Source organism: Calidris pugnax, unplaced genomic scaffold, assembly GCF_001431845.1.
Source record: "Calidris pugnax isolate Ruff unplaced genomic scaffold, ASM143184v1 scaffold256, whole genome shotgun sequence".
Lineage (NCBI taxonomy): Eukaryota > Metazoa > Chordata > Aves > Charadriiformes > Scolopacidae > Calidris > Calidris pugnax.
The window spans coordinates 624,472-648,943 of NW_015091079.1; the positions used below are offsets into that span (position 1 = coordinate 624,472).

Genomic DNA, 24,472 nt, shown 5'->3' on the forward strand with positions numbered 1-24,472 from the left:
TACACATGCTTTATCAGTGGGACTGTACTCCTCGTTTAATACAAGGAGTGATTGCATATTGAAAAAAGTGGGACTGTACTCATTTAATACAAGGAGTGATTGCATATTGAAAATAACAAACGAGTCTTTTAAGAAAGGAATTGCCTTGAAACCATGGAAATGTAGCGTTTGGTGGCTGAAAAAAGAAATCTGAGAATTTCTTCCTGATGCACTTTTTTTAATGGGTGGGGTTTGTACAAGAGGAGCAGATGAGCTGAATTATCTTTCAGGAATGTGGGGTTTCTTTATTTTATTGTTTCAGTCTCTTGAAATAAAATCACTTCATTCTTCTTACTTTAGCATAGTCATGTTTATACCTATTTTAACAATTTTATGATGAGTAATAATCTTTAGATTGGGAAAATAATGGAAGCAAATCACCGATAAAAACATCTCGATTAAATGCATGAAACTCCCAGATGTTTAAATAAGTATGTTTGGTGGATACATTTTCTACCAAATGAGAAGTATCAGATTGCAGACTGCTGTTGAGTAATAAAAAACACCCTTCACTCAGCACCACCTCCATTTCTTTTACTTTTTATTTAATTATTTGGTATCATGACCTTACTCATTTGCAGCCTCATGCTTATGCAATAAGGTATTCAGTACCTGCTCTTTAAATCTTTTTTTTTTTAATTATTATTATTTAAATCTGTGCAATTGGAAGGAAGCTTTTGTCTTTCCTTTTGACATGACTTTAATTTGTCTTCATCCTTCCCCCCGAAGTACCTTAGCATAAATAACACCTGTTGCAATACTGAAGTATTTTGATAACTCGTTCCTTGCGTTCTTTAAGAAGAATAATTTCTTTCAATGCTGCTGTTCAAAATTCTTTTTGTTTGGAGATTGTGTTGGTTTTATGGTAAGAGTTTACTTTGTTCTAAGTCATTGTGTAGTCAGACTAACCCTTGGTGTCAATTCTATGGATTCTCCCTGTTGGTTAGAAAATTGAGATTAAAGGAGGTATTTTTCTTGGATTCAAAACCTTGGTCCAGCAGAAATACTGGGTATCTTACCTTGAGATGCCTAAGCACATGGGATTTGATTACGTTCAGTTCATTACTAAATATAAATAATGTATATACTCATTTGTCTGAGATTTTCTACACAGCTACATATACGTGTCCTGTCAAAGCCTGAAATTTTATAAACGCAGGATTTGTCACTCTGTTGTCTCTTCTATTCTTAATTCTGTGATATGCAACTTGTAGATAGTGTAAAATAATTTAATTATTATTAAAATAGTGTATTTAGAGGGTTTTGGTGTTAATAGGATCGTTGTTTTTTTTTTTTCCTCTTCATACTTCTATACATTATCATATTTATTTTTAAGGCCTGATTGTAACTGAACATGCTGCCAAAGGATTTCTCTAACTTCGAATTTCTACACTAGGTTTCTACCTGCTGTTTTGTATCAGGAATCGAGGGTAGATAACTTCAGCTTTTTCATAGAAACCCTTAATGGTTAACATAGAAACCTCTGCAACTTTATAATGAGGATTGTATTGTAATATACTTGTTTCCTGGGCGTTGAGAATATCAATACTAGAAAAATTTTTTTTCTGGTGTGATTTGGCAACCTGTTACGTCTGAGTTGTTATAGTCAGCCCGAAGCAACAACTGAATTTGTCTGTATTTCCACCTGGCAGAACCGTGTTGGGAGGAATCGGGGTCTTTCACACAGCTATGGTGTGACGGATGCGTTGTCTGGTCCATTTGGTACTGAAATTGCAATGTTTAAAAGAAAAAAAAAAATCAGATTGTTTCTGTAATGAGTAAACGTTAAAAAAATGATGTTCTGTGTTTGTTTTACTTCAGGGTTTTTGTTCATAGGTGTTCGTGGACTTGTGGAACCGTGTAGTTCTTTTGAAGGCTGTCCCCAAGAAAGGGGAGCTGAAGGGGACGTGGCTGCAGCTGCAATCTCTGACAGGAATTATTTTCTGATAGGAAGGTGGTTTTTTGTCCTTATTTTAATCTATGCATCTTTTCTAAGAAATAATAGGCACTACTCTTGCTTACACTGAACACTGTGATACGTCTGTTGGACGGACGAATAAATAACTTTTGAGAACCGATGGCTCTTGCCAAGTTAAATTTGACGTGAAGCTGACTCAAACCCTTCTGAATTGGTGAAAAATTCACTGGGGCAGGTCCTGAGCTCTCTCAGCTCCACTCCCATCACCATCTTCTGGTGACCTGGTGGCACTGGGCTGGAGTGGGGAGCCAGAACAAGGTTCTGCTGCTGTTTTGTCGGCGGTGGGGGGGTTAAGGTGACTATGTCCTGGTTATTAGATGTACCACAGTTCTTACAGAAAATTGTCTTCAAGAGTTTGCAGTTATGAGGACGGGGGGATGTGTTTCCTTGGGGTCTGCAATCCGTGTGCGTTGCCTTGTGTGAATAAAAACACGTTTGTTTAACAGCTGGGGGTGAGGAGTCTTCTCTTTGCGACGTGGTGAAGTCCTTCCCGGGAAAATAAAGCAAAAGCCCCGTGAGTTGTGTGAGCCAGTGCTGTGACCAGACACCAAAAAATGGACACCAAGTGCCATTAATTGTTATTTAGGCATAAATGATGAAGTGCGGTGATTTATTTACAGCCCTTTCCAGTTACTGACCCCAGTGGGCTGATTTGGGGCCACTTCAGGCTGCAGATCTAAATCTTACGAAGCCAAACGTTTACTGAATTTGCTGGCAAATGGTTCTTTGGTTTTCATTTCAGATCTCAACCTGAACGTTTCTACCTCTCCTTAAAGCGGGATGAGGGTGAGTTAGTTTCCTGGGTGGAAGGAAGGAAACTTCTGCTTGGGAGGTCGGCCCTATGCTCAGTCCCACTAAGATTAATTTTTTTAAAGAAAAGTATAAAGTATCCTTCCTTATCCTTCCTTAATTTAATGATTAAACTGAATTTAAAAATAATCTAATTTAGAGCTACAGCATTCATGACCCACATTCATCTTGAAAGCAGGCTGCCTGATCTCATCCACGGAATTGGAAAAAAATGGGCGGTTTGTGTCTATGGAAAGAGAGGAAGGACTGTTTGCTCTGTGTGTGTGTGTGTGTGTGTTGGGAGCTTTCTGGTGTACAAGTGAGATCAGTTCAAAGACGCACACGTTTCTGCTCTTACTCATGTCAGTGGGAGGTGCGATGTGCCTGCGGTTACAGCACAGGAGTGGGAAGCAGGAAATCCAGGTCCTGCTTCCAATTCTTCCCCAGATTCCCTCTTTCCCTTCACGCAAATCACTTCATCTCCTCATTTATCTTCTTTTTCGTTTTTTCTCCTTGCCCTGGAAATAGTGGCACTGACCGGCAGGTCATGTAAATTAATGATGTTCAATACTTTGAAGTGTTGAGTGGCACCAGGGTTTTACGTAGTGGTGGCACTTGTGGCTCCATTTCAGGTTGAGGAGGTTAAACCAGGCTCGGGGGCCGGTGTTTGCCCATGGCATCTCCCATTGGCCACGTTCCCATGTGGGATGTAGCAGGAGCATCCCATGTGAGATGCAGCCAGATGGGGTGGGGGATCACAGAATCACAGAATCTTCATGGTTGGAAGGGACCTTTGAGATCACTGGGTCCAATCACACAAAAAACCAAACAAAAAACCCAACAACAAACACAACCCACAAATAGAGACACAAACCAACAATCTTGGGCACTAGAGCATGCCCTGAAGTGCCACGTCTACACGTTTCTTGAATATGTCCAGGGTTGGTGACTCCACCACCTCCCTGGGCAGCTGTTCCAGTGCCTGACCACCCTCTCAGGAAAGTAATTCTTCCTAATATCTCATCTAAACCTCCTCTGCCCCAACTTCAGACCATTTCCTTTGCTCCTGTCATTATTCACTTGGGAGAAGAGGCCAACCCCCACCTCTCTCCACCCTCCTTTCAGGGAGTTGTGGAGGGTAATGAGGTCTCCCCTCAGCCTCCTCTTCTCCAAACTAAACATGCCCAGATGAGGTGGACCTCAAAGAAGGGGATCCTGCTCCTCTGCTCTGCTTTGGGGAGACATCCCCCCCAGTGCTGCCTCCAGCTCTGGAGCCACCAACAGCAGAAGGACACCAATGGAGCTGGTGAGGGGTCTGGAGCACAAGTCTTGTGAGGAGCGGCTGAGGGAGCTGGGGGTGTTCAGCCTGGAGAAAAGGAGGCTGAGGGGAGACCTCGCTCTCTACAACTCCCTGGAAAGAGGGTGTAGCCAGGGGGGAATCGGTCTCTGCTCCCAAGGAACAGGTGATGGGACAAGAGGAAATGGCCTCAAGTTGCACCTGGGGAGGATTAGGATGGAGATTGGGGAGAATATTTACATGGAAAGGGTTATGAAGCTTTGTAATGGGCTGCCCAGGGAAGGGGTTGAGGCCCCATCCCTGGAGGTGTTCAAAAGTCGGGTTGACATGGTGCTGAGGGACATGGGTCAGTGATGGCGTTTTTTCTGTCAGAGTTAGGTTGATGGTTGGACTAGACGATCTCGAAGCTCCCTTCCAACCTAGATGGTTCCACGATTCAACGATTCTGTGAGGTGGACCTGTTGGAGTGGGGTCAGAGGAGGCCACAGAGATGCTGGGAGGGCTGGAGCCCCTCTGCTGGGAGGGGGGGCTGAGAGAGTTGGGGGGTTCAACCTGGAGAAGAGAAGGCTCCGGGGAGACCTTGGAGCCCCTTCCAGTCCCTCAAGGAGCTCCAGGAGAGATGGGGAGGGCGCCCCGCGGGGCGGCGGCCACGCGTGTCCCAGCCCCGCCTCGCCCCGCCTTCAGCCTCCCCTCAGAGCGGCGGCGGCGGCGGCGGCTGAGGAGAAACCGCCGATCCTTGGCCGCCATGGCCGCGGTGGGTGCCGGCCTGAGGCGGGAGGGGAGGGGTGGGGGGGACACGACAGGGCGAGGGTGTGAGAGGAGGAGGAGGAGGAGGAGGAGGAAGAAAGAAGGTGGTGGCGTGGGGTGACACGACCTTCATGTCTGTCTCGGCAGGTGACGAGGGGGACGGCGACGCGGCGCAGCCGGCTGAAGCGCTCGGATGGCAGCACCACCTCCACCAGCTTCATCCTGCGGCAGGTAAAAAGGGGTGTGTGTGGTGTATACACCTTGGTGGGGAAATTAACCTTTCAACGAAGCCCCCCTTTTCCCTCATTTTTTAACAAAACGCTGCGTTTTGAGGTGGGGAAAAGGGGTGGCGGTGGGTTTCAAGTTGTGGCGGCCGCTTCGTCCCCTCAGGCGCCCGTGGCCGGGGAGTTTGGGGGACACAGGGCAGCGGAACTATCAGCCCAGAGAGCCCCCAAAAATGAGTAGAAAGGCCTAAAAAAACCCCACCCCCTGCCTGAATTCGTAATTTATTCTAATTCTGGTAGGGTTTTTGCCTTCGCTCCCCGCCGGCAGTTCTACCTCAGGCTGCTTTTCTGGTTGTTCCCTCTGAAACGTGGAGGGCGAGACGCTTTCCTGAGAGAAGGGAACCTGGGGTTTTTGCTGAGCTTCTGGCTCAAAGAGCTGTCTCTGGGAAAAAAAAAAAAAAAAAAAGAAAAAAAGAGGCTTTTGCAAAGGTGTCAAGAGCATCTGGGTTTGGGGCTCAGGGCTCGTCGGTGCTAATTATACAGCAGCTCTGCTTCCCCTGGCGCCGCCGGAGCTGTGCGGGAGATCTAGATGAAACCCTTTCCTTCACCATTCCCGGTCTCCCGCTCTCTCCTGCCCTCTCTCCCCCGGTAAAACAGAGGAGAACGTCCCATCCCGAGCCTCACCGGAGCATCGCTTTCCCTCCCAAAAGATGCTTGCTTAGAGTGGCTGTTATTAATCTGCTTCAGAAGGGAAGGAAGTAGGACGTTTCTTGGAGCACAAGCCTGTCCCTCACACACCCCTGCCCGGAGTCCTCGGTGGCTTTAGTGGAAATTTAAGGGAGTGCAAACAAAGCGGGACTGGGCCCTTGAGGAATTGGGGGACACTTGTGGCGTGGAAGTGGGTTTTGCTCAGGACGTGGAAGTTGTGAGGTCTGTGTCTGGCAGAGAAAGAGAGTTAATTAACCCAGGGGAAGTTTTATTTTGCTTTGTGGGGTCTCCTCATCGTCGCTCCAACCCGGAGCGGATCCACGGCGGTGTGGGGCTGGCAGGTCCCCGTTTCCAGCATCAGCAGAAGGAAATGGGAGACCCACAGTAGGAATTTGTCATTTAATGTGATCTCAGCCACGTAGATTAGAGTTGAAACAAGGATAAATAAATATGGATAAAGGATAAATAAATATGAAGGTAGTTTTAGCCTGCGTCGGTCTGCTGTGGCGGTTGAGATGATGCTTGAGGTGGTGGTGGGCCCTTCTTGGAGATGTCCTGGAGAATCTCCCAGCTCGTCAGACGTGTTGGTTCAAGAGGTGGATTTCATGCTGTGTGGAAGAGCCTGGCTCCTCACACCTAGGCGCTGGGCATCGCAGCTGAATTCCAGGGATGGCATTGAGCACACACCTCATGCCTGTGTGAAACGTGCAGGAGCCTTTTCTGGGCTTTGTACTTAGTTTAGGTCCTGTGTCTTGGGACGTGGATCCTCTGTGAGTGCTTCAGTGTCTGTCTGTGGTCTTCTTTGGGGAGATGGGAGAGTTGCTTTTGCTTCTTACCCCAGCTCCAGGGCCTTACATTAACATGCTTTAAATTAGGTAACAGGTTTGAGGGGCACCATGAAATTGACTCGTACTTACCCCAAATGAGAAGGCAACAGACAAATTGCTGTCAGTTTCAGGGGTGATGACCTCAGGAGCTTTTAAACAGGCAAGTGCAGTCCTCTCGCTGTGAGATGGGCGAGAAGATTTCATTGGAATTGTGTGAGCTGAGTCTCCAGGGTTGTCTGTCCCATGGTGGGGCTGAGCTGGAGACATGTGGGGGTGAGGGCCTCACTGCTCCTTCACGTGAGGTTCCTCACCATGGGACAATTCAGCTCCTTATGACAATGTTTCCTTTGCCCAACGGTGCTTCTGCTGCTCCTTTAGTGCTTGAATGAGACGGTTTTCTCAACCTTTGCAGTTTGTGGTTTTTCTTTGAGAAGGGGGGATTTTGGCTCCGTAGATGCCGAGCAGTCCCAGCTGCCCAGCGTTATGTCCTCTCCCCCAGCTGAGGAGTTTTCCCTGATGGCAATCAGGCTTTAGAAGCATGAGTGGAAACAAAAAGTCTTAAAAGCAGGAATTAGCTTCAAGTAACGTTGTGGTGGTTGTAGGTATAATTTAAAAAAAAAATAGAATTTCTGTCAGTAGGGTTGGCAATGAGTGTCCCAAAAGAGTTTTAATCTTTTGTAGATCTCATATGCATTAAGAATTGTGCACCAGCTTCTTGCCCAAGCCCGAAATACTGATGGAAGTTTTATCATTGGTTTCCTTTTGTGTCAGAGAGGCGCAGGTTCCCTGAGATTTGAACTCTTTCCTTGACTTTTCATTGTGTTGCATTTAATTTTTGGTTTCAATCCATTGGCCAATCTAATTTAGTACAGGAATAGTGTTTGGATGAGCCTTAGAGTTTGCATTTTTGTCAGTTCCACACGGTGATAAGCAAAGGCAGCTCATGGGGCCAAGTCCCACGTGTGTGTCACCAAGGGCTGAGCTCCCTGCTCCAGCATCACCAGTGTGGGAAGCCAGCAGGGCCCCTAATTCCCTCTTGCTCTGGGAAACTCTGCCCTGGAAGACACATATGGAATGATGTGTGAGTGGAAACAGATAGGAATGTGCTGAAAATCATAGGGCTGGTATAAAAAAAACCCAAAGACCTACCCGGTGAGCAAGATCACTCGTGTCCTGGAGTGACCTGGGGTGCAGGAGGTTCCCAGGTTGTTGGGCGAGCACCTCTGTCTCCAGTGGCATGGCCACGGCTGTGAGTAAACCTGGTGCTGAAGCTGTTAAGTGCGGTATTTGAGCAAGGAAGGGGTGTCCAGAATTGTTCCTCTTACGTGGCAGGTGCTGCTCAATTATATTTAAGAACCCCCTTAAGGGACAGAAGTCAATTATAAGACAATAAGTAGGTCAGCTGAAAACATATGCTTGTAAGTTTGCAAAACGCTGTAATAATAAGTCATTGTTGTTTTCTTTTGGAAGATTTTATGTTTCCATCACTTGTTGTGACATGATGTGACTTGTGAGTAAATGCAGGGTGTTTTTTCCTTTGACTTCTGGTTGCATCGGTTTTATTGCCCGTGACTTTTCTTTTTTTTTTTTTTTAAATGGAATTTATTTCACTGCGTTTTTTTCCTTTGACTTTTGGTTGCATCGGTTTTATTGCCTGTGACTTTTTTTTTTTTTTTTTTTTAAATGGAATTTATTTCACTGCGAGAAGCGAAGTGACCTGTGAAGAACAGCAGCAGCCACCCAAAGGTTGTGTTTCTTGTCAAAAGAAAGTGCTGTGGTGGCTGCTCTTTACCGTGGGCAGTCCCAGGTGAGTTAGTGAGGCTGGGGCTGCAGCAATAGGGACGTGTGCCAGAAGTCACTAAAACCTTTCATGCGTGTGACAGTACAATTTTTTTGGGGGAAAACCCACACTTTAAATGGCTCCATCTGTGTAACAGGACTGGGCACCCCCAGGGGAAGGTTGGCATCTGAGAGAAGGACTTTGACACTTGGTGGTGGACAGAGAAGGGGTGCTGTGGTGCTGGAGGTGGAGGTTCAGCCTCCCTTCCTCCTCCTCCTCCTTGCTCCTCAGCTCAGATGGGTGTCTTCCCATGGTGATGCCCATCTGCCTGGAGGTGCATGAAGTTTTTATAGATTTTCCTTTTTGTTACCCAGACTGCCCTCAGTGCAGGTGTGATTGAACATCTCCTTATTCTAGGTGTCCCTCCCTCATTTAAAGGTTTTTGTGCCCTTAACTTCCGTGAGGTGGTCTGTGTTGAAGAGGGGTCAAGTAGCTCTGCTTCTGGAGGTGGAACCAGAACCAAAGCCTGGTGGTGGACTGGTGGCTTGGTCCCCAGTGGGGCTGTGACTTGTCTGCTCACTTGCCACGTTGCCTTGCTGCATAACCTTACCATAACTTAGGTGCTTGAAATGAAATACTGAGTTACCTGCTCTTTGAAATCAGCAGGGCCTTGTAATACAGTCTTATTGAAACGCTCGTGATGGCTGGAAATTCATTCTGGCTCATGCCAGAGGCTTCATGTGAAGGGGTGCCTGCTCAGTCCAAGCACGTGTGGCTTGACATAAAATCATTTTCAGACACGCGGTTTAGTTCTGGAAGTTTGTTGCTGCTTATGTTTAGAGACAGCTGAAGTTAAAGTCAATTTTCTTTTGAGACACATTTACACCTAGTGGTGCATCTCTTGCAATGCTTATGCTTTCCCCTTTTAAAAATATCATTTTTCCCATGTAATAGTGAGAGGAGAAGAAAAGCATCATTTTCTTTTATTAGACCAGCTCTCAAGCTGTAGCAATCTTTTTTAAAAGTTAATGACGTTCTGATCAGAGAAAAAGTAAAAGTCTTTCTAGAGCTTTGTTGCCTTGTTTTCAGTTGAAGTTTTCTCTGTGTGTGGAGGTGAGGTTGTGGTGTCCTTCCTGCAGGACCGAGCGCTGGACGTTGGCACCTACATTCAGGTGTCTTCTTGTTTAGTCAAGAAAAAATAGTTGTAGATCAGATTCGGGAAGCTTTAAGGGTGTCTGAGTTTTTGTTGTCGTTTATAAAGTCGGGGAACCTTTCCCTTGACACATGGGACATCGAGCTGCCCCATGCCCATCTCAGATGTGAAGGGCAAATGGTTGCTCGTCAGCTCTGGCAGAAGTTAGCTTAATAAAGTACACTGATGTTTTCAAGAGCAATGCATGGCCTGAAGTTTGAGTTTTGTAGTTGACGTTCTTTGCTGACTCTCCTCTAAAGTAATGATCTGAATTAGGGGGAGTCAACATTTGGTCTTTGCTCCTTAGCAATGTGCGTAGGCAGCTTCAGTGACCACTTCTTAACAAACTTTTTAACAAGCATTTGATTTCTTCCTTCAATTCTGCTTTTTTTTTTTTTTTTTGTCTTAAAATTGTTTTCCTCAGAATGAAACGAGACCTGAGTTGATGCTCCCGAGATTCTGGTCTTTGGTAGCACAGGTTTCCTGGTGAGCAGGAGGTGGGTGATGCTGGGTGGTGTGGTCCATTCCAACCAAGGTGTGCGGTGAGCCAGGCATTTCTCAACATCAAATGCTGATTAGATTGATAAAATACATATCTGCCATGGAGCAGATTAGAATTTCAGTAATTTCCCAGGATGAGCTCAATTCTATGATGAGTCATTAATTTCTAAAATATAACTTACTGTCATAGAACATGATTATTCCTTAGACACAGGACTGGATCGTTATTTTTCTCTGTGCAGCGTTCAGAAGCTGTTAAAGCATTTGACAGGTGAATAAAAGATTCAGCCCTTTCTCCAAAGAACACAAGCCTTGTCTGCACGGCAGAGTGACATTGTTTTAGCTCACATTTGTTCTTAAATTGATGTAGTTAACTAATACAACAGTTGCTTATTTCAAGTTAAGCCACGCTCAAGACCAGTTTACTTTGATTTAACCTGAATATGTCAATTTACAATAAGACAAAGTAAGGCATGCTTGAGCTGAAATAAATGTCTGAGGAGCATCTTGCTCTACTACCCCAACAGCCATTTGACTTTGAGGCTGGTTTGCAGTTTTCTCCTGTGTATGGCACCATGGAGAAAGTTTACAGAAGCTCCTATGAGCTTTGAGAGAAATTGGTGGTTTCCACTGATGTCGTCGTGGCCTGAATTTCATAGGGGCTATACCCGGGTCCTGGGTGGTTGCCACTGGGATGATCTGACCCACCACGGCTGGATTTGCCAGCGACGGGTTGGAGAGCTTTCATGGATTTGTCTCCTGCCAGCTGGAGAGAGACTGTCCAATCGATGGTCCTAGCTAGGTTTGGAAGAGAAGGTCTGTTGTGACCCTTGGTGAGGCTTGTAATGACAACTGTGATTGAGAGAAATACTGAAATGTTGAAGGTTGTGAAACAAAACTGCACTTTGTTACCACTGCAAGTGCTTTAGTGATGAAGGGTGCTGTATCTGAGCAGCTTCTAACCATCGGGCTCACCCGTGCTGATGACTTTTAGATGACATCTCTCCTCTGCATAACTTCTTACAGGATGCTGCCTATGTGTATTAAGTCAGAATTATGGAATACAGAGCTGATAGCTGTTCCAGAGTTGTCTTCTGATACAGCTTGGGAGGTGGATGGTCTTGGAGTGTGTCCCCCATCCTTAGCTTCCCTGTTGGTAACAGCTGGTGGCACATGGCTGTCACACGTACTGTGCACATCTGCCCTCCCAAAAGCTGCCTTGTCCTGTCTAATGGTGTTGCTGTGATCCCAGGCACCCCAAAATCCTGCCTTGGTTGGGTTTCTCCTTGCAGGGTTGGGAGGAAGAGGTGGGGGGTGGGGGACAAGCTTCACAAGGTTGAAATAACAGTGGAAGGCAGCTTAAAGAGATTTCTTTTTGTTATAAAACAGAGAGTAGGAAAGTTGGCTTCTCTCCTTAATTCTGCCATCCCTTCATCTGACCAGGAGGAAGCCAGCAGACTTCTGTGTGTTTCATTTCTTCATCTGGAGAGCGAGCGTAGCTGCGTATCTCTGTGTCACTGGGAACCTTAATTGAATGTTTCTTAATGTACTAATTGAATCTCAAATTGTCTTCCCACTTAGTGTTCCGTTAGAAACGGAAAAAGGTTTTTTTTGTGTGCGTGTCTGTTTGCAAGCAAATAATGATTGTGATTGCATTAAAAAAAAAAAATCCCCCAGGTTTTTTTTTTTTGTTTGTTTGTTGTTTTGGTTTTGTTTGGAGCCATCTATCAACCTTTCAGGCGGGTTCACTGGGTTGTGTTTGTAAATTAGCTGTTGTCCTCACGGCTCCGTGAGCGTGGCCGGGGCAGCACGTGGAAGAGGAACATGATTCATCCCCTGGCCGTGCCGGTGCTCGTAGCGCCGCAATCTCTGCCGGTGGCTCCTGGCTAATAAGATTGTCAGAAACCTGGGAGGTGACAGCAAACTAAATTATCGGGCTCCCTTACGCGTGTTTGATGGAGTCGTTGGCGCGGATTCGCCAAAGTCTGAGCCTTTGAAATTCTCACTTTAAAAATTTCATGTCCTATTCCTCAGCAGATGTGCTGACCGGCTTATTGTCTCCATGGTAACAAGGTTCCGTTTTTAAAATAGCCTAAAGTCACAAAAGAGAAGTCAGATATTAATAGCATAAGCAGCGTAGGTATGAATAAAAAAAAAAAAAATAGGACTTGGCTATCCCTCACCCAAAATTCCTTGTATTTGGGAGTTGTCTGTCTCTTTGTACATAGCGTGGGTGTTTGTTTAAATGTACTTTTCTAGTGTGACCTGTAAAACTAATTCTCTTTATTCATGCAATGCTATTACCGTGAAATATTTACATGATTACAGTAACGCTTGGAATACTCGCATAATACCAAATGCAGAATATTTAATAGGTAAAAAGATGTCTTTAGAAACATGTGTGGCATGTGACAGTATAAATGCAAGGTGCTCCTACTGCCCCCCAGTCTATAATGGGGAGATGGGAGTCAGAAGAGCTATGTGACTTGATAAAACCCCACGTTGAAGACGGGTCTTGAGTGCCCTGGGCAGCTCCATTCCTACCCCCCCCCCCCTACAGTAACAGAATGTGCAAAATACTCCTGTTGGGTGATTATAGTGTAAGGCCACGTGCTGTAGCCCCTTCGGCAGATTTGGGGAGCTCCAGCCAGGCAGGGGCTCTGCCTGCACTCACTGCCGTGCAGTTTCTATGGACACCGATGGCTTGTGTCAAACGCAATCTCCCTGCCATTGTCTGTGCTGAATATGGAGGAAGCAGAGATGATTGCATGGGGCTCCAAACCTGTGTTTGCTACAAGACGCTCTGTTGCTTTGCAAAGAATAGGGTAGAGACAGAAATAGCGTTTTCCTAAAAGCCCTTAGGTCTTGGGTGACCCGTGGAGTTGGAGAAAAGAGCTGCTTAACTCCTTTCTGTTGGTTTCAGGGTTATATGGGGAAGCCTGGCGTGTATATTCATCAAAATTCCGCTTTAAAAAATAATAAAGCAGAGCTCCAGCAACATAAAATTCAGATGGGAATCTTCAGCCACTTGGGACGTTAAAAAGATCTCCCGTTAAAGACAGTTTTTGGGCTAACAGTCAATGTAATAGAAACAATCAGAAGGTGATTTTGATAATTGATGTCAGATAATTTGACAGTTGAGAAAAGATGTCAAAAACGCGTTCAGAGAGTCTGAGTAACGCTGTGTCTCTTGTCTGTTGCATTAATTTTTGGCTGCTTGTAATGAGGTCTCCAGCTGTCCCTGGTGCTTTGGGGCGAAGTGGGATGGGTAATAGATAGGACTCACCTGCCTTCCCCTGTCCCTCTGATCAAAACTGAAAGTTTTCTTAAAAGTCCTCTATCTGGGATGTGTACAAATAAAGTGTACTTTTCCCTCTCACTGATTTTCCCTTTGTGTTGCTTGGGTCTGGGTTATGACACCTTTTGTCGTGCAGAATAAGCAATATTCTAGCTGTAATCTTCATTTGGTTTTCCTTGTATTCTGTTTCTGCTATTGTTTGTATTTTGATGATTGTCATTCTTCAGTGCTTGACAACTGACTCTTTCACAGTTGATATAATATATCATTTTTCCATGTGTACATATGGACAGCAGGAGCTGTCCCTGTGTCTCAATATTTCTTTATGTTAATATACTTAATGCATTTTGATATCCCTTGCAAAATTTGATACCCTGATTCAGATAATGTAGTAAAATACTACAAGTCAGAATTTTGAAAACATCCTTTGAAAACGCTTGTTTCTTTGAAAGTCAAGATAATCCTTTTGTTGGCATAATCTGGTAGCTTCTACGCAGTGACACTCCATTAATTTTGCATATTTCACCTGTGGAAACATTTCCAGTGGTTTATTCTCCGGGAGGGAAAAGAAACAAAGCTGCACGTGGGCAGCTCTGTAATCAAATTCCCCCCAGATCCAGAAGAAGCGCGTCCCGCTGAAGCAATCCTTCCGTGGTGATTATTTGGTAGGAGGAATCGTCTTTCAGCTGAAGTTGTAAAGGTGTGTGTTTTCTGGCAAAACAGTAGATTCTCTTTGTGTAATGCTTACAAAACTTAGTAGTTTCTACAAGCATTTTAGGAGGAAAGTGCATCTTTGGGGTTTTCCGTGTGGCCTTAAACATCCTAATGGGTGTTTTAGGGACATTCCTGGTATTTGCTGACTGTGCTTCGTGGAGCCCTGTGGTTTTATTTCTTGCGCTTTCCATGAAGAGCTGCTCTCACACTGCTCGTTGGGTGGGAATACTTCAGGTCTTGTGAACTGAAAACAAGCTTCTACCTGAATTACCATGGGCAGGAGAGACTTGTAAGGGCACTCATCTGGATGGTGAGAGAGGAGGTGACAATTCTGGCGTGGTTTTGGGAAGCCAAGCTCTTTCATCATGTGGGACTCAACAGGCGGGAGTCATTTGCCTCTGCTCTGGTGTCTGGTCCTGTTTGGGACATCCCAGGCTCTCCTGGCTGGGAACATCCAAGGGCAACGTGCTGTGGCAAATAGGAGGTAGATCTGGGTGCCCGTGGAAGACCATCACCCTGCTGCAGCCCCATGGATTAGCTGGGTCATCTGAAACAGCCTTAGAAACCCTTGTTAAATTCAGATGAAGCCCATCCAGCACGTTACAGAAGAAAACCTAAATTAAGCTCCTCACTTGTGACTTAAGTGAGCCTTGGTAACTACAGGGTTACATGTCTCTTTCCAAAGAGAAAGGTAGATTATTTTATGATTTTTCCATCCAAATTATATCTTTGATTTGGATTTTGCTTGCCTGAGTTCTTATGGTGAGAGATATTCTTCACTTCCTACCTTATGGGCTCAGTGATACGTTGTCCTGTACAAGACCTTGGTGACAACATGCAGGTCATACATACGTGTTCTACTTCAATTTTTGGGAAGTTTTTTTGGAGCCTTTTATGACGAAGGCACTATGTATCTGGAAGATCGTGAGGAAAAATTTTGTATTAGGAATTAGCTGAAATGAAATTCTGCTGAAATTAGGCTGACAGTTCTGCTAAAGCATCTATGTGTGTTATGGCCATTTTTGTGCTTGTGCTTAGTAATGAGGGACGTCTCTATAAATACTGCAAAAGCAAAGTGGTTATACTTAGAAATGGAGATCCCTTTTCCATGCCTACCCCAGTTAAGATGACATGTCAGATATTCCGAGCCCCTCTGGTGGCAGATTCCCCATGGCCAGCCAGGAGCACAGCTCTGGTCATAGACACTGAGCCACAAAAGGGATGGTTTCTTCTTAAATACAGAAGATGTGGAGGACTGAAAAGAAAAAAGGAAAAAGTCCAAACTCAGTTCTTGCTGTAGACTGGTTGGCCTGATCTGCTGTGCCTGGAGGGGTGCTTGTTCCTTGGGTGACCTCTTCTTAGCAATTGAAACTGATTTTTCCCATTAGGAGAAATTTCATAAGCTGGTAGGGTGGTTTTGTTTGTTTTTCTTCTCTCTTTTATTCATCTTAGAATGATAAAAATGACCTTGGCACCAGGCACTTCTTAGGACTTAATGAGCAGTTGGGGTTAATGTCCCGGGCTACGTTAAACATCCAGCCAGTCATTAATCTTCAAAGTGCCTGGTGGTGCTTATGGCTTAAATATTCTGCTTCTGTTTTGGCTTTAGTCGTCTTGGGCCATCAGGAGCATCTTTGCCTCCTTTCCCTCCCTCCCCACATGTTGGGGTCATGGGGAGGAAACATCCCTCCTGTGGGGTGATAATGTGAGCTGCTCCGCTGTGCTGGCTGTGAGTATACGAGACGTGGGACCTGGGGGTGTTAGACAGGAGAGCTGCAACAGGAATGAAGTTTATCTTCACGTTTCTGCAGACTGTGATAGGAGGAGAGGGAATCCAGGACTGCCGAGCGTAACCCACTTCCTCAGAGAAGAAGGTCAGGTCGGAGACACGGAGAAATGAAGAATGAGGTGGGGTTATAAAGGCAGCAGGAAGGTGAAAGAAGAGGAGATGGGAGAGCCAGGATGTAGTCAGAGCATGGTTGAGTGGAGGGTAGGAAGGATGTTCATGAGATGAAGGGAAGATTGAGCAGGTTTGGAAGTGAGATTCTGGAGGGCATCACCACGTGCCATGACAGACCTTGGTATGATGCTTTCCTTCCTGCCACATTCGCCCTTTCTTAAATTAATATCCCTTTTCTGACGGTGTTTGCCCTCCCATCATTGAGTTGCTGTCCTTCATGGCTTTCACCCGCAGTGCCCTGTGCTGCCTTCTGCAGCTCACCGCCCTGTTTCTCTTCTCTGTCCTCTTCCAACTCTGCTGTTGGCATTCCTATCCTCTTCCAAAAACTCCTGATGGTCACTGGCCTTGGCTTGGTCTGTCTCCTTTCTCACCCCATGTGCCTCTGGGTCCTCCACGCTGAATTTCAGCAGCTGCCTTCTTACTCAGTTTTGTACAAACAAAAAAAGAGTAGGAAGAGGGGATATCACAAATTTTTACTTAAGTAACTACTTGAGGTGTTGAATAACTATTGGTGGAGTTCAAGGCCGGGTTGGAGGGGGCTTGGGTCTGGGTCCTCCACACTGAATTTCAGCAACTGCCTTCTTACTCAGTTTTGTACCAGACAAAAAAAGAGTAGGAAGAGGGGACATCACAAATTTTTACTTAAGGAACTACTTGAGGTGTTGAATAACTAGTGGCGGAGTTCAAGGTCGGGTTGGAGGGGGCTTGGAGCAACCTGATGTGGTGGGGGTGGCACTGGGTGGGCTTTAAGGTCCCTTCCAACCCAAACCATTCCATGATTCAAATTTGACTGTGGACGCTAGGTGGGATTTTTTTGTTGTTGTTGTTTGCTTTTTTCCTGGGAATGTTGTTGTTTTCTTTATTTCACATTCTGTATGCCACATCTTGCATTTCTCTCTTAAAACTGCCAGTGGACTCAGCATGTTGTGACACTCTCTCGCTGGCTAATGAGAGCTGCCCAGTATACACTGCACCAGCCATCAAACTAGCAAAAAACCACAGACTTCCTCAAAATTCCCAATAAAAACCAAGGACAGTGGAAAAAGGTGAGAGGAAGTAGAAAAGGAGAGAAAAGGAGAAACTAAGAAAGAAGAGGGAGGATGTGCCTGTAGCTGATTTGCAGAAGAAAGAGTATATGAACTACAGATGTTAGTAGCAGCTTGCAGAATGGGTGGCTCTTGTGTAACTCTGGTCTTCTATGACTTTATTCACCCCTGTTTGTAGGTATTCTGGAAGTCTTTCCATTTTCCATTAGGGAGTACATAGACATGTCCTAGCCACACTAGCTGGTCCTATAGCAGCTTCCTCTGTTTTCATCCCTTTTTTTTCTATTTTTTTTCTTTTTTTGTCCCTTTTCCTTTTCTCCCTGTAGACTTGGGGAGAGGACTGGCAATGAGGAAGGAAAGCCAGAGGCATCTGCTGCCTCTCTACGGTGTGATGGTCTTCTTAAGAGCGCTCTTAATGTCAAATCTTTGTTTTCCAAGGTATTTTTCTAGGCCTGGGATGTAGTTTGTAAGACTTTTGCATGGCACTGAGATTTGTCCCTGCAGTCTTGACTTCAGCACATGTGGTCCTGTTTTTTCAGTCATAATGACAAGCTTACTCAGGGACCAAACCTTCACAAAGCAAAGTTTACTTGGCCCAAAAGCCTTACCAAAACCAACTCTCTCCAAACAATACCTGCCTTTATCACACTCCTGCCTTCTCAGGCACTCATCCAGATTCCCCAGGAGGCTCTCTTGGGGTGACAAAAATGCCTAACTCTCCTTTGGGGTCTGCTCCTCTTGGGGGACGTGGTTCCAGATTGGTTCATTGCACCTGCTGTTGAGCAGAAGTCCCCTATTTTCTTGGATGAAGATGGTCATTTTGTTCTGCTTCAGGCTCTTTGCCTTGTCATGCATCTCTTGCTCAAGGTAAAATCAACATATTCTAATTTTCTCTGGGAGTGACATTGGGGTGTCCAGCGTTGAGGATTTGCATGAATTATTCCATGTGGACTTCAACTCTTCAAGGGAGGTCACCACTCAGCCAAGAATAAGAGTCTTTATTTACCACAGAAAGAAACATTATGAAACAAAATAAAGATGGAATAATTACTGTATAATTATTCCAATAATCCTAGAGTCCTGGCCTGTTCCAGCCATATACTGTCCTGGCACAGTCCTGGCATGAAGGATCCAGGGGTGAGCTGCATGCCTTGCAGTAGGCTGTATGGCAGAATGGTGAGATGGAGAAGGAGATGAGAGACAACTGTTGTTCTTCGTATTACCCTTTTTGCAATTTTTTTCTTTCTTTTTTTATTTTTTTAAGTGAAAGCGTGAATTACCAATCTTAATGTTGAGCCTCCAAACACCAACCTCAAGGAGAATGGACTGAGGGGCTGATTAGGAGAGGGTGCTTTATTCTTAGCCATATTCAGTAGTCACGGGGCAGACAGCATTTGCTGTCAAACAGACGATTTGCAGAGCCCAAAAGTACATTTAAAAAAAAAAAAAAAGAAAGAAAGAAAATGATGTAAGCATTGCCGAGCAGAGCACACCCATCTGTTTGGCTGAATATCCAAGCCCTCCTGCTTATGATTTTTATAATGAACTTGCTTCTCGTGGTAAATGCTGAAATAACTATTACGTTGGCTGATTTTTTTGTCTTCCGAAGAGCGGAACGAAGAGTAGCATGCACCCAGGGTGTCCCTGCTGGGCAGGGTGCCTCCTTCATTCCTCATCTGCTTCTCTTTCCGTTCCTTTCTCATGCACTGGCCTCTCATCAGATGTGAGGGTACAAATATATTACTGTTGTCCCCAGCATCTCTCTTGATGCGAGCTTTGTACTAATTGACTCTGGACGCTATGTGGGATTTTTTTTGTTGTTGTTTGCTTTTTTCCTGGGAATGTTGTTGTTTTCTTTATTTCACGTTCTGTATGCCACATCTTGCATTTCTCTCTTAAAACTGCCAGTGGACTCAGCATGTTGTGACACTCGCTCGCTGGCTACTGAGAGCTGCCCAGTGTACACTGCACCAGCCATCAAACTAGCAAAAAACCACAGACTTCCTCAAAATTCCCAATAAAAACCAAGGACAGTGGAAAAAGGTGAGAGGAAGTAGAAAAGGAGAGAAAAGGAGAAACTAAGAAAGAAGAGGGAGGATGTGCCTGTAGCTGATTTGCAGAAGAAAGAGTATATGAACTACAGATGTTAGTAGCAGCTTGCAGAATGGGTGGCTCTTGTGTAACTCTGGTCTTCTATGACTTTATTCACCCCTGTTTGTAGGTATTCTGGAAGTCTTTCCATTTTCCATTAGGGAGTACATAGACATGTCCTAGCCACACTAGCTGGTCCTATAGCAGCTTCCTCTGTTTTCATCCCTTTTTTTTCTATTTTTTTTCTTTTTTTGTCCCTTTTCCTTTTCTCCCTGTAGACTTGGGGAGAGGACTGGCAATGAGGAAGGAAGCCCAGAGGCATCTGCTGCCTCTCTATGGTGTGATGGTCTTAAGGCGCTCTTAATGTCAAATCTTTGCCACTTTCTGTTTTCCAAGGTATTTTTCCAGGCCTGGGATGTAGTTTGTAAGGCTTTTGCACGGCACTGAGATTTTGCCCCACAGTCTTGACTTCAGCACATGTGGTCCTGTTTTTTCAGTCATAATGACAAGTTTACTCAGGGACCAAACCTTCACAAAGCAAAGTTTACTTGGCCCAAAAGCCTTACCAAAACCAACTCTCTCCAAACAATACCTGCCTTTATCACACTCCTGCCTTCTCAGGCACTCATCCAGATTCCCCAGGAGGCTCTCTTGGGGTGACAAAAATGCCTAACTCTCCTTTGGGGTCTGCTCCTCTTGGGGGACGTGGTTCCAGATTGGTTCATTGCACCTGCTGTTGAGCAGAAGTCCCCTATTTTCTTGGATGAAGATGGTCATTTTGTTCTGCTTCAGGCTCTTTGCCTTGTCATGCATCTCTTGCTCAAGGTAAAATCAACATATTCTAATTTTCTCTGGGAGTGACATTGGGGTGTCCAGCGTTGAGGATTTGCATGAATTATTCCATGTGGACTTCAACTCTTCAAGGGAGGTCATCACTCAGCCAAGAATAAGAGTCTTTATTTACCACAGAAAGAAACATTATGAAACAAAATAAAGATGGAATAATTACTGTATAATTATTCCAATAATCCTAGAGTCCTGGCCTGTTCCAGCCATATACTGTCCTGGCACAGTCCTGGCATGAAGGATCCAGGGGTGAGCTGCATGCCTTGCAGTAGGCTGTATGGCAGAATGGTAAGATGGAGAAGGAGATGAGAGACAACTGTTGTTCTTCGTATTACCCTTTTTGCAATTTTTTTCTTTCTTTTTTTATTTTTTTAAGTGAAAGCGTGAATTACCAATCTTAATGTTGAGCCTCCAAACACCAACCTCAAGGAGAATGGACTGAGGGGCTGATTAGGAGAGGGTGCTTTATTCTTAGCCATATTCAGTAGTCACGGGGCAGACAGCATTTGCTGTCAAACAGACGATTTGCAGAGCCCAAAAGTACATTTAAAAAAAAAAAAAAAGAAAGAAAGAAAATGATGTAAGCATTGCCGAGCAGAGCACACCCATCTGTTTGGCTGAATATCCAAGCCCTCCTGCTTATGATTTTTATAATGAACTTGCTTCTCGTGGTAAATGCTGAAATAACTATTACGTTGGCTGATTTTTTTGTCTTCCGAAGAGCGGAACGAAGAGTAGCATGCACCCAGGGTGTCCCTGCTGGGCAGGGTGCCTCCTTCATTCCTCATCTGCTTCTCTTTCCGTTCCTTTCTCATGCACTGGCCTCTCATCAGATGTGAGGGTACAAATATATTACTGTTGTCCCCAGCATCTCTCTTGATGCGAGCTTTGTACTTCTTGTGAGTGCCCATCTGTTGCCCAGCTTCTTGTTGATCAACTGGAACGTGGTTCATTTTCTCTTCTCCCCATCTTGGCTGAGAGGAAGAGCTGGTGGACTCAACAGAGGCCGTGCTGCTCCTAGGGCAAGGCAAAGGCTTCACGTTTTCCACTCGTTCAGTCAACTGGGTAATTGCTCGTAACGGAGCTTTTATTCTATGTATCACATTCGTGTGGGTTTTATTCTTGTTCAGAGCAAAGGTGTTTTATTTATTCATTTAATGCACTTAAGGATTTTTCTGCTTTAGACCGTTAACAAGTAATTGAGCAGCTTACATCCCTCCATGACAAATCTCCTGGTATGTTAAAATTCTGTGTAATCTTGTGCTTTGGGTCCTCTTCTGAGATTAAGCGCTGGCGATTTAGAAAGACTTCTGTAGTCTGTTGTTAACTGTGGTCATTGAAAAAGAAATAACTGTGAAAAGTCACCACACAGCAAACCCCTTACCAGAAAATGGTACCTTTTCCAGTTCTCCAGGATCCAAGACCACATGTATGTGTGTGACCTGCAGCTGCTTCACCTGTAAATACCTCACCTTCCTTCTTACCAATGACTCTGTTTTCTGTGAGCGTTAAATGAGAGGTTACCACTTACATGCAGGAAAAACAGAAGTGTGATGAATTACAAGCCGGTGTAATTTATGCAGAAGCAGTGTGGGGGAAACTGCAGCCCACTCTTGTTCCACATAAATTATGCATGTACCTCCTTGAAAATAGCTACAGAGGGTGTTCAGATTTTTTTTGGCTAATGAATCATGCCCTAAATTTCTACAGTACATACATTGACTCAAATGTCTCCCTTTTGCCCCACCTTTATTTTTAGATCATCTGTAAACTTTTGCTGAACGTGCAGTTCCGGATGTTGCTTTATTTTCCTTACAACAGACCTCTTCTTTGAAGACCCTGTTTTGCGAAGGGGCTTCTAAATTTACTACTTCTCCCAGAGCCCTCCCACGTGAGAGTTACATCTTATGCTTTGGAGATCTCTGAAAAGATCCCTTGGCTGTTGTAGTAAGGATTTATGTGAATAAATGTGCTTTTAGGAAGGTGCAGCCTTATGTGCAGTCACTTCCCTGCAAACCACAGCTGTGGACTTCTTTGGAGCTATAGCCTTCTCTCCTGGGTCATGGGCAACACAGAACCTTTGAATCTGAGCAAAGAAATAAACAAGTTGCAAACAATTCATGAAGAAATCAAAGTATGATGCTGTCCACCAGATAATATTTGCTTGGCAGTGTATATAAATATAATATTTATTTGGCCATAAGCTAGTGAAGCTCGGGGATGGTTAGAGGAACCCTACATGTAGCCCTGACCAGTAACTGGGAAGCAGCAGGGTGGTGGTCTGGTCTTCTCCTCGACCTCAGGAGCAGTTGCAAAGCTGGAGCTCCCTCTACGAGACAGCAGCAGTAACAGCGCCAACCAGAAAAAAGCAATTTTTTGGAGAGGAAAAGTGCTTTGAGGAGGATTTGGAAGGTGAAGAATGGTTGTTTGGAACATGAGAAGATGGAACAGCTTTTGGACCTAAAATCGTCTTGCTACAAGGATACAGAACGTTATGGAAAGAACAAGTCAAAGAGAAGTGTGATTTTCATTATAATAAAGGTGTGGGTGGAGCGGCGTAGGCACGGCTGGGAGAAGGGGGGGCACCAGGCTTGGCTGGAGTGGGGGAGTGGGGATGTGAGCCAGCAAAGGCTTTCGTGGTGAGGGAGGTGGGGACAGTCATGGAAGACCAGTTGGGTTTTGTCATGGATCTGGAAAAAGGAATTTCAAGACGCTGAAGAGAGATACTCGGTATATTTTATTGTCATATGTTAGGAGCCTGCCTAGGATATATATAGTTGGTCTGCTGTGTGCTTTCTTGAGGATTTTTCTGTGGTTTTTCCCCTTGTTTTATGTTATTTTTTAGGCATAGTTATTTATCCTCCTTTGATGTGTCTAAGCAAACAGTGACTGTGTATTTGAGGCCAAATCTCTCTTGCCACTGTCCTGCTCCTGCTGAAACCAGTGAGGGTCTTCCATGTGCAAAGTGAGCATGATTGCATGAGCTAATAGCACAGAGAGATTCTTATTTTCCTCCTGTCTGCCATTGCCAGTAAAAATGCAGTTTGCTGCCCCTGCACGTCTATGTTTTGATAAATGGAGAGAAACCATTTGTGGGAATGGCCCCAAAACCAATTTGGTTCCCAACAGAAAAATGAAATATGATTGGCCTGGGGGGATGATGTGTGACATGAGCTGGCTGTTTGTATTTCAAAAGTGATGTGGTCAGGAAAAGTAGTCGTCACATAGTCTGGTCTACAGGCAGCACTAGGCTGATAAACCCTTCCATTGACGGTCTGTGAGATAAAACCAGTGCTAGGTCTTGCAATTTGACTTTTACGGGCTCCATCTGGATGGATAATAAACCATTTTACTAGAGAGTGAGAATAATTCTCTTTTGGAGTTGCTCAGCACTGCCTTTCAGGCAGGGAACTCCTCGCCACGGGGTGCTATGGACACACACAAAAAAAATCAAAACGGATCAAATGAAAAAAGGAATGGACAAACCAGCAGGAGAGCAATCTTTTCACAGGCTGCCAGGTACTTGGCTGTAATTCCTGGCTCTGGGATGGAGCCAAATCCAGGGTACTCAGAGCACACAGCGATGTACTTGCCCTCTTCCTACGCCATACCAGAAAGGCACTGGTACCAGTACAGGCAGATCTTTGATCAGCCCTGAGGTGGCTTCTCTTCCCTGTGTAAGAAAAACATTTCTTGATAAACTGAGTAAACTGTATTTCATGCCTCTCTTCTCAGGGCACATATTCACAGCTTTTATTATTTCTGAGTTAATTTCTGGATCCCTTCTAAGTTTTCCTATCCTTCTCCCAAGGTGGGTAATACATACTCAGAAAATGCATTCCCGCTAGGCTTGATACTCATGATGAGCAATTTTATGGAAGTTTACATATAGTGGAACATTATAATACTTTTGTCACAACCTGCATTTAGTACAAAGAGCATCCTTCTCCCAAGGTGGGTAATACTCAGAAACCGTATTCCCGCTAGGCTTGATACTCATGTTAAGCAATTTTATGGAAGTTCATGTGTAGTGGAACATGATAATATTTTTGTCACAACCTGCATTTAGTACAAAGAGAAGAGGTACGGCCATCATGAGTGAAGAGGGTGCTAAAAAAGTGAAGTTGTGGGGAGGTCTGCTCTGACTTGAGGCATGTGTGGGATTAGGGGATGGGAAGAGGATGCCATGGGGAGGGGTTTACATGCTCTGAGCTTGTGCTGTCCCATGGCAGAAGCATCTTATAAGTGTTTCAGTAACTTTCATCAGCAACGTTACTGAGATCTGTTGATAAATCATTGCCTAATCTCTGTAATATCAGATTGCATTGAATAAAGAAACCCTCTTAGTATGTATGGCCATTGTGAGTGAAGAGAGTGCTAAAAAAGTGAAGTTGTGGGGAGGTCTGCTCTGACTTGAGGAATGCGTGGGATTAGG

General features: G+C 44.8%; 1 protein-coding gene across 1 annotated transcript in view; it reads left to right on the forward strand.

Moving 5' to 3' along the window:
* The first annotated feature begins 4,742 nt into the window (after positions 1 to 4,742).
* Positions 4,743 to 24,472, forward strand: part of CACNB4 (calcium channel, voltage-dependent, beta 4 subunit) — a 144,157-nt gene continuing 124,427 nt past the window's right edge. The window contains exons 1-2 of the mRNA XM_014957343.1: positions 4,743 to 4,857; positions 4,998 to 5,081. Of these exons, the coding sequence (XP_014812829.1) occupies positions 4,849 to 4,857; positions 4,998 to 5,081 (93 nt within the window). The 5' untranslated portion in view covers positions 4,743 to 4,848. The remainder of the gene's footprint in view (positions 4,858 to 4,997; positions 5,082 to 24,472) is intronic.